The sequence below is a fragment of the Leucoraja erinacea genome, chromosome 32, assembly GCF_028641065.1.
Source record: "Leucoraja erinacea ecotype New England chromosome 32, Leri_hhj_1, whole genome shotgun sequence".
Lineage (NCBI taxonomy): Eukaryota > Metazoa > Chordata > Chondrichthyes > Rajiformes > Rajidae > Leucoraja > Leucoraja erinaceus.
This window is the reverse complement of record NC_073408.1, coordinates 1,764,116-1,785,218: the sequence shown is the minus strand read 5'-3', so window position 1 is coordinate 1,785,218 and position 21,103 is coordinate 1,764,116. Positions and strand designations below refer to the sequence as shown.

The 21,103-nt window shown below is 47.6% G+C and overlaps 1 protein-coding gene across 2 annotated transcripts in view; it reads right to left on the bottom strand.

The window, feature by feature from the left end:
- LOC129712266 (ubiquitin-associated and SH3 domain-containing protein B-like) overlaps nt 1-21,103 on the bottom strand; it is a 99,240-nt gene that overhangs the window by 46,766 nt on the left and 31,371 nt on the right. Inside the window, exon 2 of one of the 2 annotated variants that reach the window (XM_055660561.1) lies at nt 6,013-6,157. The exons of the other annotated variant lie outside the window; for it this stretch is intronic. Coding sequence (XP_055516536.1) covers nt 6,013-6,080 — 68 coding nt within the window. The 5' untranslated portion in view covers nt 6,081-6,157. The remainder of the gene's footprint in view (nt 1-6,012; nt 6,158-21,103) is intronic. 2 annotated transcript variants of the gene reach the window in all.

Genomic DNA, 21,103 nt, shown 5'->3' with positions numbered 1-21,103 from the left:
TTGTACTAATTAATGCGCAGTTAATTAGTGGCACACCAGAGCCCCCGTCTCACAGCGCCAAAGGGCAAGATCACGCCTGACTTCAGGTTCTGTCTGTGTGGAGTTCCCCAGCACACTCCCTGTAACTGTGTGGGTTTCCTCCAGGTGCTCTGGTTTCTTCCCACATCCCCGTGATGTGCCGGTGGGTGGGTCAATTGCCCACAGTGGCAGAATCTGGGGCGGGGGGGGAGGGGGGTAAAGGTCACAGGGGGAGAAAAGAGGCGGGGAAAATGGATTCCTCTCTTGACCGGATGGTCTCTTCCCAAGTCTTAGGGAAATATACAAACCTCCCTCGACAAAGTGGCCCAGTTTAATGCAGGACGGGGGGGATGGGGAGGTGAATACTTTGCTCAATGCTGGAGGAACACTATTTTGCTGATCGCACAGATCAGGGACAAAAACGCTATTCCAGTAACACCTAAATATAGTTTCATAGAAATGTAATTACTTCCCCAAAAGAGTCTTGTGATTATTAATGCCGAATCTACAGTGTCGTCAAGAGCAGTATTTGTTTCTAAAGCAGCTTGCTTGCAGGATTGCACTAGTCTTGTTGGTAATGGGCCCAGCACACACACTAAAGGGCCTGTCCCACGGTGATTTTTTTCATCGACATATCAGGACACTACACTCCCTCGCACTACACACCCTCACTACCCCCCCTTCAAACTATCCCCCCTTCAAACTACCCCCGCCTCACACTACCCCCCCCTCACACTATCCCCCCCCCTCTCACACATTCTACCACCCTGTCACAGTCTAATTTTACTCCTGTTTTTTGTCCCCTCGTTTCCAAAACCAAGCTGGTGTACAAGATGGACAATGTGCAGCAATGCAGAGTGCACGCTGATCTAGCCACTATCTACATCCTTGGTGAGTACATCCTTGACCGGGCTTTGCTGGCTTTCCCTTGCGCTAAACGTTATTCCCTTATCATGCATCTATACACTGTAAATGGCTCGATTGTAATCATCTAGCTGACTGGCCACCACGCAACAACGCCTGTTCCCTGTACCTCGGTACACGTGACAATAAACTAAACTGATCTTGCAGGCGGTGACATCACCACGGAGGTCCGCTGGACTGGAGGGCGGCATCTCCAGCCTGGATCGATCGCCTCAGCGCAGAGGGAGAACAAGGAGGGAAGAGACGGAGACTAAGACTTTGCCTCCATCACAGTGAGGATGTGCTTGGTGAACTCACTGTGGTGGATGTTTAATTTGTGTTTATTGTGTGTTTTGCTTTTATTGGTTCTGTGTATGACTGCAGGCAACATAATTTCGTTCAGACCGAAAGGTCTGAATGACAATAAAGGAATCTAATTCTAATCTAATCTAATAGTGGTCGGGTCAAACTCTGTTTAGGAGTTCAGCCCTCATCCTCTCTGGTCTGTGAATGATGCCAGAACCAGAGGCACAAACGCTCGCGGTGAAGCCGTCCTTCAGCTTACGTACGCCAGAGGCTACACGTTGATCGCAAAGTTCACTATTAATTAAACGACAGCCAATTGTTGCAGGCGATTTGGAAGAAAACAAATGAAAAAAAACCCAGAGTCTTGGCCTGAATGCGGGTCACTGTCTCATTTACATTCACTGCCCACATAAACAGCATGGCTCCCTGAATTAATTACACCCTCCAAATCTGGTTACATGCAAATTAACTTATTTCCAAGCTAAACATTTGATACGTATTGGTCTCCCAGTTAGGAACATCACCACCCCTGGCTTCACCCCACATATATTCCAGTTAAACACAATGGCATTAAGTTACACAGTGTTTAAGAGGGAACTGCAGATGCTGGAGAATCGAAGGTTACACAAAAAAGCTGGAGAAACTCAGCGCGTGCAGCAGCATCTATGGAGCGAAGGAAATAGGTAACGTTTCGGGCCGAAACCCTTCCGGGTTTCGGCCCGAAACGTTGCCTATTTCCTTCAGGGTTTCGGCCCGAAACGTTGCCTATTTTGGCCCGAAACGTTGCCTATTTCCTTCAGGGTTTCGGCCCGAAACGTTGCCTATTTCCTTCGCTCCATAGCTACTGCTGCACCCGCTAAGTTTCTCCAGCATTTTTGTGTAACCAGCATTTAGTTACACCTGTACTAGCATTCACTGCAGACTGCAGCATGTTCCGATCATTGCCAGCCGGGCGGCACCAGAGTCGGCTTCAGGGTAAGTAAGTAAGTATTTTTTAATTATGTAGCACATTTAAATCAACTCGCGTTGAAACCAATACTGTACACAGAAGAGATTGGGTTTCCATACATCCATACAAACTAAAAAAGAAAAGACACAACGCACGATAGAATTTAACATGAATGTTCCCCCACAGCAGAATCAATGTTTCCCACTGTGAGGGAAGGCAGCAAAGTCCAGTCCTCTTCCTCTGTGTTCACCCGTGGTCAGGGCCTATTTGAGGCCTCCACAGTCGAGGCCAGATGTTTCAGGCCCTCTTGCCGGGATGATGGAACTCCATCATCGGAGAGAACATTCTCAGCGGCATTGAAGTTCCGAATCAACCGGAGACCACAGGCCGCGCTGGGCGGAGATTCACATTGGCGAGATCTTGCCGTAAGATCCCAGACCTCCGCAATGTAAAGTCAGCGCCGCCCGCAGCTGGAAGGTCCACGACCACAGCTCCGCGATGTTGGAGTCCGTGGTCTCAGCACGCCGGAATTCCTCCATGACCCCCCCACGGACACACAATCTCACCTGGGTGACCTGCCCATGGGAGTGGGCAGATGCAGTGTGGAGAAGGTGGATGGAATATATCACCACTCCACCCCCCTCTCTCCTCCACTTACAAGGTGCCACAACCAACGGTGTGCAAATAGTTGTCGGGTGTGGAGTGATGGGAAAAATGGACTGATTAGCCGATTGCAGGTTCCAAGGTGATCAATGGATTTGATTGACCAGGAAGAGAGGACATGGTTGTTCAGGCTGGGAAGTCGGAGAGGGAAGAAAGTGCCGAGGGCCAAGATCAAGATCCTCACGCACAGTGGAACGATGGTGCCATTCATCCAGAAAATCCACAGAGGCTGCAGTTTAGTTGAAAATGTTAAACTCGAGGCTCATTAATAGACAATAGGTGCAGGAGTAGAGGCCATTCAGCCCTTCAGGCCAGCACCGCCATTCAATGTGATCATGGCTGATCATCCCCAATCAGTACTACATTTCCTCCCGGTTATTTGAGGCCAGCCTGTCAGAGAAGGCAGATAGAAGTTCCCGAAATCGTACCCATGACATTCCTGCATGGCTGCCATTGAAACATCTCTCCGGAAACATAGAAAATTAGGTGCAGGAGTAGGCCATCGGCCCTTCGAGCCTGCACCGCCATTCAATATGATCAACGGTATCCCGTCCTGCCTTCTCTCCATACCCCCTACTGCCTTCTCTCCATACCCCCTGATCCCAAGATCAGCCACAAGGGCCACATCCTAAAATCCCAGAGGCTCTTAAATATAGCCATGAAATGGCAGGAGTAACCACCCTCTGTGGCAGCAGAGTTCCAGAGATCATCACACTCTCCTGACTCCACTATCTTTAGGAGCCCTATCTAGCTCTCTCTTGAAAGCATCCAGAGAACCCGCCTCCACCGCCCTCCGAGGCAGAGAATTCCACAGACTCACCACTCTCTGTGTGAAAAAGTGTTTCCTCGTCTACGTTCTAAATGGCTTACTCCTTATTCTTAAACTGTGGCCCCTGGTTCTGGACTCCCCCAACATCGGGGGATCGGGGGATACAGAGCAGAAACTGGCCCTTCGGCCCATCGAGTCCATGCTGACCAGCGGTCACCCGGAAAACTAGAATTATCCTACACACACTCGGGACAATTTACACTTTTTCAGAAGCCAATTGACCTACAAACCCTGTATGTCTTTGGAGTGTGGGAGGAAACCGGAGCACCCAGAGAAAACCCACACGGTCACGGGAAGAGCGTTCAAACTCTGTACCGACAGCACCCGTAGCCAGGATCGAACCCAGGGCACTTGCACTGTGAGGCAGCAACTCGACCGCTGCAACAGTGTGCCACCCATTAAGATGGAGCAAAGAGCAATATTAGACGTGATGTGAGTGAGGGGGTAGAATGGGATTGATGGGCCGAATGGCTTTCTCGGTTCCCATCAATACAAATCCTACAACTAAGCAGACACACTGCAGGCAACAACCAGGCAGTGTGGTGTCTCTTGGCCAACCAAGCGAGCAGCTCTCTCTGCTGCTCCAGCTATTGGCTTGCCACCACGAGAGGGGCAGCTGATCGTGTGGCCAGGACCAATACACCACCATCTGTCGGAGACAGCGTAGCAACTAAAACAGCTTCCGTTTGCAAAATCCCACGCTGTCAGCCAGCTGCTGCTGAGGGCACTGCACTAAACCTTGGGAAAGGAAAAAATTACCAGGCAAATCATCTAGAAGATTTTAAAGAGATCAGCCCATCGACCATTGCTCTCACTGTAACTGCATCTCTCCCAACGGGGTACTGATTGGGGATGATCAGCCATGATCACATTGAATGGCGGTGCTGGCTCGAAGGGCCGAATGGCCTACTCCTGCACCTATTGTCTATTGTATATTGTCTCCCGTCATTGCGAGAAGATGTTGGACAAAGCCAGATGAGGGTACATAAAAATGCTGGAGAAACTCAGCGGGTGCAGCAGCATCTATGGAGCGAAGGACATAGGTAACGTTTCGGGCCAAAACCCTTCTTCAGACTGATAGGGGGTGGCAGGGAGAAGGAAGGAAACAAGGGAGGAGGAGGAGCCCGACTGTTGGGGGATGGGAGGAGACAGCTCGAGGGCTAAGGAAGGGGAGGAGACAGCAAGGGCTAACAAAATTGGGAGAATTCAACGTTCATGCCATCCGGATGCAGACTCCCCAGGCGGAATATGTGGTGCTGTTCCTCCAATTTCCGGTGTTGCTCACTCTGGCCATGGAGGAGACCCAGGACAGAGAGGTCGGATTGGGAATGGGAGGGGGAGTTGAAGTGCTGAGCCACCGGGAGTTCAGCTTGGTTATTGCGGACCGGGCGGAGGTGTTCGGCGAAACGATCGCCCAACCTCCGCTTGGTCTCACCGATGTAGATCAGCTGACATCTAGAGCAGCGGATGCAGTAGATGAGGTTGGAGGAGATACAGGTGAACCTCTGTCGCACCTGGAACGACTGCTTGGGTCCTTGAATGGAGTCGAGGGGGGAAGTAAAGGGACGGGTGTTGCATATCTTGCAGTTGATTTCATTCTTTTTTTTCTCTCCAAAGCCAGATGAGGCCAGCTAGCAGAACTGCAGAACATGTCCTGGTTTGTGGAGGTGCATTACCTGTCATGGTTTAGAGGGCTTCAGTACCTGTGCTGGGTTAACGGAAGTGGGTTACCTGGACTAGGTTAGCAGAGGTGGGTTACCTGGACTAGGTTAGCAGGGCTGCACTACCTGCCCTGGGTTCTCACCAGCCCCAGGGGAATGGTCACCTCGTCCATTTGTGTAACAGAGAGGAAGGAACAAACTCCATCATGTGTCTAGTGTCTCATCGCCAATTACTTTTATTTAAATCAGATCTTCAGTATCGTTAAAAAAAAAATCCCAAGTCGGCTCACATCGGGCCAACTCCTTCTGCAGAGCGAAAAGAAGAATACATGGCCTGAAAACCAACACTAAAGTAGAAAATGATGGAAATGCAGAGAATCTGGGGAAAAAGAAGAAAGTGATTGAGGTCCATCTATAGATTCTTCAAACAGAACTGAAAGAGAAATGAGCCACTTAGAACCCAGCAAAGCAACAAGAGATATCAAAGTTTAAAGGTCGTGTTAGGTACTTAATGGGATTAATCTTCAAGCATGTTTTTTTCTAAAGGAGCTGTAACAATTTCAAAGCATTGTATTAACATGAGAAGCATCTGAATTGTAAAATGGAAACGTTGGAAATTCAGAGAAAATTCAACGACTGGATGAATAAGTTTACTTGTAGCAGACAGCCCGATCACAACTCACTTCATTTGTCGTACAGCTTTACACGTTGAATCACTTTCCAAAGAGCCAGTGTGCAGAGAAGCAGCCATTTCACAAATAATAGGCAACCGATGTCAACTCCACTTCATTGGCCATTCGGTGCTTGAGCTGAGCATGCGAGCGGGGTCTTGGGACAGCAGAGTGTGAGAAAGAGAGCAGAGAGAGAGAGAGACAGGATGAGAGGAAGTTGTGGGCAAGAGACAACCTAGGCTTGAGGTTCATTAACTCCATACTGGAACATGCACTACCACTTCCTCAATAATAGACTCCAACATTTTATATTGTAGATATCTCTGGCAGCTTTGGTGGGCTACTTTATACTTCAACCTCAAGATTATACACCACTTTTCCTTTCCTTGTCAAAGGCCCAATCTTCCTTTGATGAATGCCAACATTTTCTTCCAACCAGGCATTCTTTCCTGGCACTTTCCTTTGATCTAATGCAATCTTCAAGTTCCCTCAATAGGCACAGCTGGACTAATTTTCCCTTTTTTTCCTTAAAAGGAAAATATATCAGTTGTAAATCTATTAATTCTTTAAAGGAACAAAGCATGTTCATTCTCATTTATCCACCATCCACCTATTACTTGCCAAGCCTTGTCCTGCTCCCACTCCTCTTATCCAGCTTTCTCTGACTACTGCAATCAGTCTGAAGGGTCACGTCCAAAATGGTACCTACCCATTCCCCCCACAGATGGTGAGACCAAGCGCAACCTTGGCGATCATTTCGCCGAACACCTCCGCTCGGTCCGCATTAACCAACCTGATCTCCCGGTGGCTCAGCACTTCAACTCCCCCTCCCATTCCCAATCCGGCCTCTCTGTCCTGGGCCTCCTCCATGGCCAGAGTGAGCACCACCGGAAATTGGAGGAGCAGCACCTCATATTCCGCTTGGGCAGTCTGCACCCTAGTGACATAAACATTGAATTCTCCAATTTCCATTAGCCCTTGCTGTCTCCTCCCCTTCTCAGCTCTCCCTCGGCCCTCAGGCTCCTCCTCTTCCTTTCTCCTTTCTTCTTCCCACCCTACATCAGTCTGAAGAAGAGTGTCTATTTCCTTTGCTCCTTAGATGCTGCTGCACCCGCTGAGTTTTGTCTACCTTCAGTTTTCCAGCATCTGCAGTTCCTTCTTAAACCCTCCACAGATGCTGCCCGACTTACTAACTTACCCCAAACGCTGTGTTTTGCTCAACATTCTGTGGAGTGAGATGCAGTTCCTTGCATCTCATTCTTGTTTATGGAGAAGAGGAGGGATTTCTTGTTTTGGAGTCTTTGGAATTCTCTTATCCAGAGGGTTTGGGAAGCTAACTCATTGGGTGCATTCAATGGCAAGATGGTTAGATACTTGGTCTGGAGGGGAGCCAAAGGCTATGGGGAACAGGCAGCAAAGTGGGCCCCAGGTCAAGATTAGATGAATCATGATCTTGGAGAATGGGAGAGCAGTCTTCACTTACACACATATACACACATGCTCTTGTTACTTACGAAACTTGGGCAGTTTGGGCCACTTAATGTGTGAGTGGTGAACCAAACCTCCCTCTGCCGATAAAAAACCCTCTTGATAACAGATCTAATAATTTACCACATTGTCACTTCCTGCCTTCAATACAAGTTCAACAGAACTACCCCAGAGAGAAACACTCGCTCCATCAAAGCTCTACATCGGCTCAGGAGACTGAATCTAAATTCCTAAATGCCATTCAAAACCTAAAGTAAGAACAAGACAAACATAGAAACATAGAAATTAGGTGCAGGAGTAGACCATTCGGCCCTTCGAGCCTGCACCGCCATTCAATATGATCATGGCTGCTCATCCAACTCAGTATCCCGTACCTGCCTTCTCTCCATACCCTCTGATCCCCTTAGCCACAAGGGCCACATCTAACTCCCTCTTAAATATAGCCAATGAACTGGCCTCGACTACCCTCTGTGGCAGAGAGTTCCAGAGATTCACCACTCTCTGTGTGAAAAAAGTTCTTCTCATCTCGGTTTTAAAGGATTTCCCCCTTTATCCTTAAGCTGTGACCAGTTGTCCTGGACTTCCCCAACATCGGGAACAATCGTCCTGCATCTAGCCTGTCCAACCCCTTAAGAATTTTGTAAGTTTCTATAAGATCCCCTCTCAATCTTCTAAATTCTAGAGAGTATAAACCAAGTCTATCCAGTCTTTCTTCATAGGACAGTCCTGACATCCCAGGAATCAGTCTGGTGATTGTAGCATTGGTAGCATTGAGGAAGGTAACAAAAATGTTTTATCAGAGACATAGATGTTAAACTTATTAGAGGAGGAAAGAGTTTGAAAAGTGTGGACTGCAGTTCCTACACCTTGGGTCAGGTTGAGTGAAAGCATGGCAGGTCTCCTCTCCTCACCCCAGCCTGGGAATTAGTAACACACGTTTCTGGTTATGTAAAACACTGGTTACGTACAAGTAACAATGATAAAGGAAAAAGGCCAGTTTTAGCCGTTTGCTGGGTGAGAACGAGAAGCTGGTGAAACTTGGATGGGGGAGGGATGGAGACAGGGGGAATGCAGGGGTTAATTGAATAGACAATAGACAATAGGTGCAGGAGCAGGCCAAATGGCCCTTTAAGCCAGCACCACCATTCAATGTGATCATGGCTGATCATCCCCAATCAGTACCCTGTTCCTGCCTTCTCCCCATATCCCCTGACCCGTTCCTGCCTTCTCCCCATATCCCCTGACTCCGCTATTTTTAAGAGCCCTATCTAGCTCTCTCATCGAAAGCATCCAGAGAACCTGCCTCCACCGCCCTCTGAGGCAGAGAATTCCACAGACTCGCCACTCTCTGTGAGAAAAAGTGTTTCCTCGTCTCCGTTCTAAATGGCTTACTCCTTATTCTTAAACTGTGTGGCCCCTGGTTCTGGACTCCCCCAACATCGGGAACATGTTTCCTGCCTCTAGCGTGTCCAAACCCTTAACAATCTTGAAGTTAGAGAAATGAATATTCACACCGCTGGGCTGTAAGCTGACCAAGCGAAGTATGAGATGATGTTCCTCCAATTGAGTTTGGCCTCACTCTGACACTGGAGGAGGCTCGGGACAGAAAGGTGTGCGTGGGAATGGGATGGGGAGTTAATGCGTTTGTCAGCATTGCATATTCGAGGAAACAGACAGGCAAATGTATGGTGAGGATGTGATGAAAGCACAGCCACAAGTACTTTTGGCAAGTTTCAAGCCCAAAGGGTCCCCCATCAAATGGAAATAAAAACCGCAGATCAAAGTCACTGACAAGTGAAACAAAGTCATCTCGATAAGCAGAGGCCTCGTCCTGACTAACGCCGGCGAGCCAGTGGAACTTTCTTGCAAAGCGGTTATCAATGAAAGTTAACCATCATTTTCCACTCGAGTCAGCAGATAACAACCAGCCCAGCCCAACACACAGATCAGCATAGGATGGAAACTGCTGCCAACCAGAATGCCTCGATGTCACGGAAGATCACAGATTTCAGGAAGGAGTGGGAGCTAAAGAGTGAGAAGTTAAAACCAAACCTTTAATTAGGACCCTTGGACTAACTTTGATCGAACGTTGCTGGCTTTACCTTACACTATCTGTACACTGCGAGTGGCTCGATTGTAATCATGTATTGTCTTTCCGCTGACTGGTTAGCATGCAACAAAAGCTTTTCACTGTATCTCGGTACACGTGGCAATAAACTAAACTGAATGAGGAGATAACATCAGCCCTGTACAAGAGGCCAAAATGAGAAGCACAAGCCCATGCCATGCCACTCGCCCATCCCTCTCTCCCCCGTACCCCCACACCCCACGCTCCCTATCACTCCCATCCACTCCCCTCCAAAGAAAGACACAAAGTGCTGGAGTAACTCAGCGGGACAGGCAGCATCTCTGGGGAGAAGGAACGGGCGACGTTTCGGGTCGAGACCGTTCTTCAGACTGAGAATGAGAAGTGGGGAGACGGGAGATATGGCTGCAGGGGATCGGACACGAGGCCCAGGGGATGAGAGAGGCTGCTCTGTATCCTCATCCACCTGTTCGTTATGCCTTGACTTTGTGAACATCAACACCACCCTGAACAGTGAACTAGAGGTGCCTGAAGATTCAAGTGAGTTTATTGTCATGTGTCCCTGATAGGACAATGAAATTCTTGCTTTGCTTCAGCACAACAGAACATAGTAGGCATTGACTACAGAACAGATCAGTGTGTCCATATACCCTTGTATAAATATATACACACATGAATAAATAAACTGATAAAGTGCGAATAACAGATAATAATAATAATAATAATAAATTTTATTTATGGGCGCCTTTCAAGAGTCTCAAGGACACCTTACAAAAATTTAGCAGGTAGAGGAAAAAACATGTAAAAGGAATGAAATAAATAGTAGAGACATGACTAGTACACAAAGTAAAGACAGAATACAATTCAAAACACAATATGAGGCAATTAATGCACAGATGAAAAGGGAGGGGGACGTGGGGGCTAAGGATAGGCAGAGGTGAAGAGATGGGTCTTGAGGCAGGACTGGAAGATGGTGAGGGACACGGAATTGCGGATCAGTTGGGGGCTATTAATGGGCTTGGAAGAGGAAAAGAGGAGGAGGAGGAGGATGGGGCGGGGGTGCGGGAGGTACAGGGAAGGAGAGAGGAAAAGAAAAAATAAATTCATTATTTTCAAGAAAATTCCAGGAATTAAGTTTTTAAAACTTTAAAATTCAAACTGAGCCTTCGGTGTGTGCAAATCAAAAATACTCTTCCAGGCAAAAAACACACTGTGGCAACCATGCTTCAGTAGGGCAGCACGGTGGCGCAGCGGTAGAGTTCTTGCCCCACAGCAACAGTGGCCCTGGTTCAATCCCGACTGCGGGTGCTGTCTGTACGGAGTTTGTACGTACGTTCTCCTTGCGACCGAGTGGATTTCTTCCCAAAACTCCAAAGATGCAAGTTGGTTGGCTTCTGTAAATTGTAACGTCTGTGGTGTGTGGGACAGTGCTAGTGTACAGGGTGATCGCTGGACAGATGGGCTGCTGGGTCTGTTTCTATGCTGTGTATCTAAAGTTGAAAAATGAAAAGTTTTTTGTCATTGGGCGGGTATTTAGAATTATGAATGCCCGGTGAGTAGGATTGAATGATGGTACTGGCTACGGATAGACACAAGGGGCTGAATATTACTGAAGGTGCTCCTCAACAGCTGACTCCTCATTGAAACCCGCCCACGTGGGCTGGAAAGAAGGAAGTGTTGCGAGATTCAAAAGGAAGTTTAAAACTGAGTTTATTATGCAATGGCCGACCTCATGTGGTGAAATGCCACCGTAGTTACTTGGAAATTACTCAACTAATTGCTCAACTGGCAGCAAGCAAGTGTAAAGGCCCATTCCATCTGCAGGCTAAACACAAATGCTTAGAGAACAGCTGCACTTACAACATCTGAGCATATCGTGTCACCTTATTTATATGGTTTGGCCTGATGTATGCGTTCACCTTCAGCACTTTGTGTTTTGCTCCAGTGCAAGCATCTGTAGATCCTTGTACTCCTCTGCATGAAGAAGAACAGGCCTGGGTAGAGTGGATGTGGGGAGGATGTCTCTACTAGTGGGAGAGTCTAGGACCAGAGGGCACAGCCTCAGAATAAAAGGATGTACTATTTTTAGAAAGGAGACGAGGAGGAATTTATTTCATCAGAAAGTGGCGAATATGTGGAATACATTGTCACAGGCGACTGTGGAGGCCAGGTCATTGGGTATTTTGTCCATCGTTCTTCCCTCTGTGGCACAGTAGTGCAGCACCAGAGACCTGGGTTCGATCCTGACCACGGCTGCTGTCTGTTTGTACGTTCTCCCTGTGGCTGCGTGGGTTTCCTCCCACACTCCAAAGACGTGCAGGTTTGTAGGTTAATTGGCTTCTGTAAATTGTTCCTCGTGTGTAGGATAGATCTAGTGTACAAACTCTTACCTAGGATAGACACAAAGTGCTGGGCAAACTCTGGACAAGACTTCGAGTCTGAAGAAGGGTAACAACCCAAAACATCACCCATTTCCTTCTCTTCAGTGAAGCTGCCTGTCCCGCTGAGTTACTCCAGCATTTTGTGTCTATCTTGGGTTTAGACCATCATCTGCAGTTCCTTTTCTACACATTGAGTTTATTGTCACGTGTACTGAGGTACAGTGAAAAGCCTTTTGTTGCGTTACTAACCAGTCAGCAGAAAGATAAGACATGATTTCCAGACGCCACAACTATTTCCCTGTAAAAAGCAACGCAGGGTAAATTTCTTGCAAATAATTTCCATCTAGTTTGTGAAACCTAAAGCCAATGAATAGGCAGGGGCGGTCTATTTTTACCTCAGGTCATGAACCTCAGATCCCTGCTCTTTCTGTTAGTTTTCACTTCAAGCATTTAATCAATAGGGCGAATGTTCAAAAGAGTTTAATTGTCAATATTTGCTTGACTCGGGCATAACTACACACAAGGACGGGAGGACCAGGAGTGGGGAGACAGGTTGATTACGCTGTGACAAGTAGGTTGGTTTACATTTGCAATTAATAGCAAACTCGTCAACAATTCAACCTTGAACGGGGCCCGAGAGGAAATATATGGAACATGCCGAGTGCCACACTCGAAACATGGGGGTGATGGGGCCAAAGTAACATCAGGAAGCTCTCAAGAAGGAACTGCAGATGCTGGAAAATCGAAGGTACACAAAATTGCTGGAGAAACTCAGCGGGTGCAGCAGTATCTATGGAGCGAAGGAAATAGGCAACGTTTCGGGCCGAAACCCTTCTTCAGACTCTTCTTCAGACACTTCTCCAGTCTGAAGAAGGGGTTCGGCCCGAAACGTCGCCTATTTCCTTCGCTCCATAGATGCTGCTGCACCCGCTGAGTTTCTCCAGCAATTTTGTGTACCATCAGGAAGCTCTCCACGCTCAATATTGGGCAGAGCCGTGAAAGGATTTCCAGGTGGGTTAGTTCAGTTACTGCCACGTGTACCGAGGTACAGTGAAAAGCTTTTGTTGTGTGCTAACCAGTCGGCAGAAAGATAATACGATTACAATAGAGCCATCTACAGTGTACGTATACACGATAAAGGGAATAACGTTTAGTGCAAGATAAAGTCCAGTGAAGTACGAGGGTCTCCAGCGAGGTAGATAATACCTCAGGACAGCTCTCTAGTTGTTGATAGGATGGTTCAGTTGCCTGATAAACACTAGGAGGAAATTGTCCCAGAAACGGCAGAAATGTTGGAACGATCTAACAAGGTTTGGGGCAAGCCATGAAAAAGTAGGCTCAAATGACAAACATTCTTCATCCAGTGTCACCTTTGAAATGAGAATATAGTGGGATAATAATGAGAATATAATCTGGGTTCCCACTCCGGAGGTTCGAGCCCACAGTCGGGGCCAACAATTCTGGTGCAGTACTCACTGTCAGATGTGCCAATTGCAAATAAGAATTTAAACAAAGGCTCACTTGTCCCTTTTGGATGAACGCAAAAATATATTTTTATTCATTTTAAAAAAAATCATACATTTTTAATATTTAAGAAAGAACTGCTGATGCTGGAAAAATCGAAGGTAGATAAAAAAAATGCTGGAGAAACTCAACGGGTGAGGAGCATCTATGGAGCGAAGGAATAGGTGACATTCGGGTCGAGACCCTGAAACGTCACCAATTCCTTTGCTTGATAGATGCTGCCTCGCCCGCTGAGTTTCTCCAGCATTTTTATCCACCATACATTTTTAATAAATGTTTTAAGAGATGCCTAAATATTTACACTTTTTTTTTTGGAAAAAGTGATAATATTCAGGCATTTCTTTAAACATATCTGGTCATTATATCGCTGATCTTTGTCAAGACAGAGGGGGTGTGAAGTTGGCAACATCACGACAGTGACAAATGTCGTTCAGTACAAGGCTGTAAAAGATCATGTGATGATGGGGAAACTACCGAGAGGCTTCACAGCAGAGTGGTGGCAGAAGCTGGAGATGCACTCTCAGCAGGAGATATTAGAACTGGTGAACTAATGCGCGGGCATTCGGGGAGCATCTCACAGGGGAACAGGGGGTGATTGTTACAAGCTGGGCAGGTTCAGGCAAGATAGCACCAAATGTGCAGTAATCAGGCTGTGCACAGAACACACCGATTGTAGAGATCATAGGTCCATAAATTCTTGGAGCAGAATTAGGCCAATTGGCCCATCAAGTCTACTCTGCCATTCAATCATGGCTGATCTATTCCTTCCCTCCCAACCTCATTCTCCTTCCTTCTCCCCGTAACCCCAGGCACCCATTCCAATCAAGGTCTGTGGAGCGATGCACTCATCGATTGCTGGTCGGGCCGAAGATGCTGTTTCCACACTGTATCTGTAAAGTCAGGCAGCATCTGTGGAAGGGGAATGAATCAGCACTTGACATGGCAGGATGAAGGTCCTTTGTCAGAGTGGAGCGTGGAAAATTAGCTCGGTTTCTCTCTCTGAATCTGCTGCCTGCCCTGCCAAATGTTTCCACCATTTTCCGATTTCATTTCAGAAAAGTGGGTCACATTTTAAGAGGAGGTGTTTGTGGGAGGTCGCTTGCTGAGTTTGGGTGCCCCGTTTCCTGTAATAGAAATAACACTTCAAAAGCACTTCACTGATGGCAAGAGTCTACAGCGAATGTGTTTGTGTGTGTATGTGTGTGTGTGTGTGTGGGGGGGGGGGTGACAATAACTGTAACCCTTGATGTTCCTGTCAGTTGCGATGTAGGTGGCCATACAGAGCTCAACGAACAAGCAAACCCGTTTACATGCTGCCAGTTCCATGAGACACCTCGTTCTAGCTGAGGGCAAGGCCAAGTCATTTAGGCGAGCGCCGTTCACTATCCCCCTGCTAAGTTTCACTGTCTGTATATCTCGTTCTCACCTAGCCCACTGCCAACAATGGACCATTGTGGGCTCCACCTGTCTATGATCATCAGTTACTTTTTGCATAACTTTCATTAATTTGTTCTAAAACTCTCTATAATCAGCCACCATCTCTCGTTTCCCCCCCCCCCCACTCTGTGTGAAGAAGGGTGTCAACCCGAAACATCACCCATTCCTTCTCACCAGATATGCTACATGTCCTGCTGAGGTACTCCAGCACTTGGTGTATACCTAGTGATGGGCACTGGTCACTATCGACACAGACCGCTCCCCGGAAGCCTGCGGTCAAGAAACGTCAGTGGGAATGATCTCTCCTGATCACAGAAGACCACGAGTCAAATGTGAGTGAGGGAGCATCCCCCGGATTAGGGAGATAGGGTCTCGGCCCAAAACATCACCCATTCCTACGCTCCAGAGATGTTGCCCATCCCACCGAGTTAAACCCCTGTCCCCACGGTACGAGTTCATTCCAAGAGCTCTCCCGAGTTTGCCCGGATTCCAACTCGGAGATTTACGGTAATGGCCACTCGTCGGTACTCGGGGCTCCCGTGGACATTTTTCAACATGTTGAAAAATCTTCACGGGTCTTCCCGTGCTTACCTGCCGTAAGCGAGTCTTCCCGAGTACCTGCCATTAGCGCTAAGAGACGTCCCCGAGCTCCGACGTACCCGCTACATTCATTCTCCGTGCTTACCACGAGTTTAATTTTTAACTTGGGAGAGCTCTTGGAATGAACTCGCACCATGGGACAGGGCTATTACTCCAGTATTTTGTGTCTATCTTCAGGGAAATAAACCTCCTGGGTCCCATGTTTCCAATTACAGAATTTCACACAAATTTTAGCAGCTCTCAAATGTAATTGTTAAAAATCTGAAGTGCAAAAGCATTGTAAAGAAATGTTGCAAGCGCGCAGACGCTGACAATTATCGGACAGACGTGCAGCGTTCCACCTGTAGTCTGAGGTTAGATTGACATTCAAGTACAGCTGAGCTCGTTCAGACTCTGCGGCTCACTATTCACTTCCAGCAACCGCTATATTGTGGTTGGAGAATGGAAAATGTCAATAATCAATGACATCGGCTCAACTCACTAGGTTTTTATTTACAGCCAAAGAAACAAATTCATTCGAGCATGTCCTTGAACCAAGACCATGTTACATGGCCACGGATGCCAGGCCGAGGCCAGCCTTGTCCCCAGAGCCTGCATTAGCATGGAGAGGCGGGTGCAAGGAGGCAGTCTATGGGCGGGTGTGGTGGGGGGGGGGGGGGGGGGGGGGCGTGGGGCAAAGACTTGCTTCACTGCAGGTTCTTTGCAAGGTGGGTATTTGGGACGAGGCTGGTGGTCTGGTGCCAGGGTGGAGAATATGGACAGTGTAGTTCTGCGGAGGTAAGGCCAGTGGGGGGGGGGGGGTTGGCAGAAGCTGGGGGTCCCACAGCTTCAAGCTAGTAGATTGGCCAGGCCCAGGATGAGAAACTGAGGCATCTAACACAGGGGTATTGACAGCCCACTTAGACCATTGAATCTGCAGGAAGGAACCACAGATGCTGGTCTATATCAGAGTCAGACACAAAATGCTGGAGTAACTCAGCGGGACAGGCAGCATCTCTGGGGAAAAGGACCGATCCATGTTCTCAAATATTCAATTGACCCGAGTCTTAGATTTCTGGGGATGTGTTCAAGAATTCCATTTTGTTTTAATAACACTGCTTGCTATTGGTCCTGGACCTCCTGTCCACCCACCTCCTCAAATCCTTTAATCATTGAGTCATAGAGTGCTGAAACAGGCCCTTCAGCCCAACTTGCCCACACTAATCAACATGTCCCATCCACACTAGTCCTTCCTGCTTGCGTTTGACCAATATCCCTGTCTAAACTTGTCTTATCCATGTACCTATCTAAATCTTTCTCAACCCGTCTCAACTACCTCCTCCAGCAGCTCGTTCCATACACCCACCATCCTTTGTGTGAAAAAAAGTTACCCCTCAGATTCCCATTAAATCTTTCTCCCTTCACCTTAAACCTTTGTCCTCTGGTTAACGATTCCCCAACTTTGGGCATGAAAGTCTGATCATCGACCCGATCTATTCCTCTCATGATTTTGTACACCTCTGTAAAATCACTCATCATCCTCCTGTGCTCCAAGGAATAGTTCAAGAAGGAACTGCAGATGCTGGAAAATCGAAAGAACACAAAAATGCTGGAGAAACTCAGCGGGTGCAGCAGCATCTATGGAGCGATGGAAATAGGCAACGTTTTGGGCCGAAACCCTTCCGGGTTTCGGCCCGAAACGTTGCCTATTTCCTTCAGACCGAGGGTTTCAGCCCGAAACGTTGCCTATTTCCTTCGCTCCATAGATGCTGCCACACCCGCTGAGTTTCTCCGACAATTTTGTCCACCTCCAAGGAATAGTGTCCTAGCTTGCACGACCTCATCTTTTAGATGAATTAGATTGCTGGTAATCTTCTGAACTCAAGGGAACAAAAGTCTTCGAAGTGCAAACATGTTCTTGCAATGTCGGGGTTAAGCCCAAGCCGACTCAGGACTCCAGTTGCCCCAAACACCGGCTACCGAATAGTGAACGAGGTTTGATTGGCCTGGACGATGGCACGTTGGCCTGGCTCGCCTCAACGGAGCTGCAGGTCTATAAGACATTCGACCGAAGAAGAAGAAACAAGTCGCAGCTAAACACACAGAGAACTACGATCACCAGTGGGTTAGATTGCTCCCCAACCCCGCACCACCACTTCAAAAGATCCCACATTATCTAATATTTGCTCTCAACTCTACTTGTCTGCCTGATCTTAATAAACTTTCACTTCCCCCCCCCATCTCTCTCTCTCATCCCACTTGAATATATAATGAGTCAGCATTCGCAGACCCAGATATAGAATCATAAGGGCGATCACGGTGGCGCAGCGGTAGCGTCGCTGCCTTACCGCGAATGCAGCGCTGGAGACCCGGGTTCCATCCAGACTACGGGTGCTGTCTGTACGGAGTTTGCACGTTCTCCCCATCATCTGCGTGGGGTTTCTCCGAGATCTTCGGTTTTCTCCCACACTCCAAAGACGTACAGGTTTGTAGGTTAATTGGTTTGGTGTATGTGTAAATATTGTCCCTGGTGGGTGCAGGATAGTGTTAATGTGCGGGGATCGCTGGTCGGCGTGGACACGGTGAGCCAAAGGGCCCCGTTTCCACGCTGCATCTCTAAACTAAAGCAGGGGAAACAGGCCCTTCAACCCGACACGCGCATGCCAGCCAAGATGCACATCTACGCTAGTCCTCCGCCAACATATTGACCACACCACAGAACCTGCCCATCCCATATACCTGTCGAAATGTCTCTCCAATACTGTTATTGTACCCAACTCAACCACTTCCTTTGGCAGCTCGTTCCGTACGCCCACTGCCCTTCTGAAAGAAAAAGTTGTCCGTCTGGTTTCAATTCAATCTTTCCCCTATTAATTCAAACCTGTGCTGCCCAGTTCTCATCTTCCCAGCCATGGGGAACAGACTGTGCATTCTGTCTTTGTCACTGATGATTTATACACCTCTATAAAACCACCCCACAGTCTCCTATGCTGCCTGGAATATAGCTCCAGTCCGATAGACCCTCGGACTATCTTTGATCGGGCTTTGCTGGTTTTATCTTTCACTAAATGTCATACCCATATCATGTATCTCAACATTGCGGAAGGCTCGATTGTAATCATGTGTTGTTTTTCCACTGACTGGTTAGCACACGACAAATGTTTATCACAGTACCTCGGTACATGTGACAATAAACTAAAAATATCCATCGACTTGGCCCCCCACGGCCTTCCTTCTGTGGCAATGAATTCCACATTTCTCCCGGCTGCCAGATCTCTTGTCTGGTAACGCAGTGACTCTTAAACACATGAAAGATCAGCTCATCTCCTGCGATGCACGAGGCGACCAACATCTAAGGAACATTGAGGAACCACAGCACATCATGACAGTTTGAACTTCCTGCCTCAGAGGTGAACCTTAACCTTTCGCCATGCCTTTGTGCTCCAGATGGCGGGCAGATGCAAGAGTCTAATAAACCACAACCTCGCGTTATAAACTTTATTTCTTCTTTTACTTTGGAGAAAGCCGCTCCAGCCCAGAGGGGGATGTTGTGCAGATTGAGGCGTCCTGCCTCCAAAACACCCACGCAATCCTGGTCAAACACTGGGCCCAGTGTGCAGCTGCAAACGCACACACACACAGCTTGCATCACACCCGCTAACTAACGCAAATCAATCAACATTTAGCCTTAAAACAAAACCAGAACCAGGGGCCACAGTTTAAAAATAAGGAGTAAGCCATTTAGAACGGAGACGAGGAAACACTTTTTCACACAGAGAGTGGCGAGTCTGTGGACGGTGGAGGCAGGTTCTCAGGAGACAGGATGCTTTCAAGAGAGCTAAATAGAACTCTTAAAAATAGCGGAGTCAGGGGATATGGGGAGAAGGCAGGAACGGGCTACTGATTGGGGATGATCAGCCATGATCACATTGAATGGCGGTGCTGGCTCAAAGGGCCAAATGGCCTACTCCTGCACCTATTATCTATAAAAAAAGCTTGCTAAAGATAGGTGGACATTAAAGAAGTGGTTTCGAATTAGCTCCAGGCACACAGGTCACATGGACCCAGCTGTCACATGTCGACACAACATATCTACAAAGAGAAAGGGGGATGTCGGTGAGGATCGTAAACAGCTAGTTCTGCTTCACCGGTCAATGTTCACCGCAGACCAACACACAGGCACTCAGACAGTCCTTTCAGTGATAGTGACTTTACATTCGACTTTATACAGGGCGGACACAGGCTTTTCGCCATACTGAGTCCGCGCTGACCACCCATCTTCCCAAACACACACACTAGGGACAATTACCAATTTTACCTACATATCCGCACGGCTTTAGAGTGTGGGAAGAAACCGGAGCACCCGGAGGAAACCCACGCAGGTCACGGGGAGAACGTACCAATTCCGTACAGACAGCACCCGTAGTCAGGATTGAACCAGAATCACTGGCGCTGTGTTGCAGCAACTTCACCTCTGCGCACTCTGCTGCCTAAATGCTGCTCCCAATCCTATCCAAAAGGAGCAATGCAGTAAGAAAACCACTGGTGTAACATCCAAGGTAGCTGGAGAAACTTAGCAGGTGAGGCAGCATCTATGGGGAGAAGGGATAGGCGACGTTTCGGGTTGAGACCCTTCTTCAGACTTCCAGCACCCTTGGGTCCAAATCATTCACTATTCGGTAAGTTTTAATGAGGTCCCCCCCCTCATCCTTCTAAACTCCAGCGAGTACAGGCCCAATGCTGTCAGACACTCATCACATGTGAACCCGACTATCCCTGGGATTGTTCTTGTAAACCCCCTCTGGGCCCTCTCCTGAAGTACCATACTCCAAATATTCCCCAATCAACTGTTCCCGAAATAATCCTACTCAGTCACCTCTTGTAAGGCTTAATAGATCGGCCTTCTTTACATGAAATAGTTAGTAGATGTCACTGGACAAGAATGACCATTGATCCAAGTTACTCGAGTAACAGCAGGCTGCGCAGGTTATTTGGAGAATTCATGTACTATCAAACACATTGACCAATGATTCTAGTGCCTGGTTTGGATGAAGGATTCGGGTGTGGGGCCAGTTTCAGAATGCACAAGTTAAATCGTTAGTCTTTCATCCATTCAAACATGACTTGTATTGTCCATTTTATGAGTCACATTTTGCTCGAAGATGATTAAATATAAGCAGGGCTTAAAATATCTTGGCTTTAACATAAATAAATGTAGCAAAATTTAAAATAGCTCCAATGGGCTATGTATTTTTTTTTGCTGAGAAAAATGGCAAATGCACACTAAATAATTCAACTTGGTCAACAGAGTAGCAGTCGTGTAAACAGGACACATATGAGTGTGAAGAAGGGTCCCAAACCAATATGTCTCCGTTTCCTCCCCAGAGGCTGCCTGACCCATTGAGTTGCTGCAGAACTTTGTGTCTTGCTCAAAAATGAAAGCAAGGAGGGAAAGAGGAACAAAAAAAATGCATGTCTCATGAAAGAGATGGAATATGTTGTTGAACAAGTATTCAGACCAAGCGCTGGCTCTCTGACATTGTAACCGATGGAATCAGCATTGGGGGACTAGACATGTTCTGGGAAATTCCAAAGTAGGTTTCTCCAA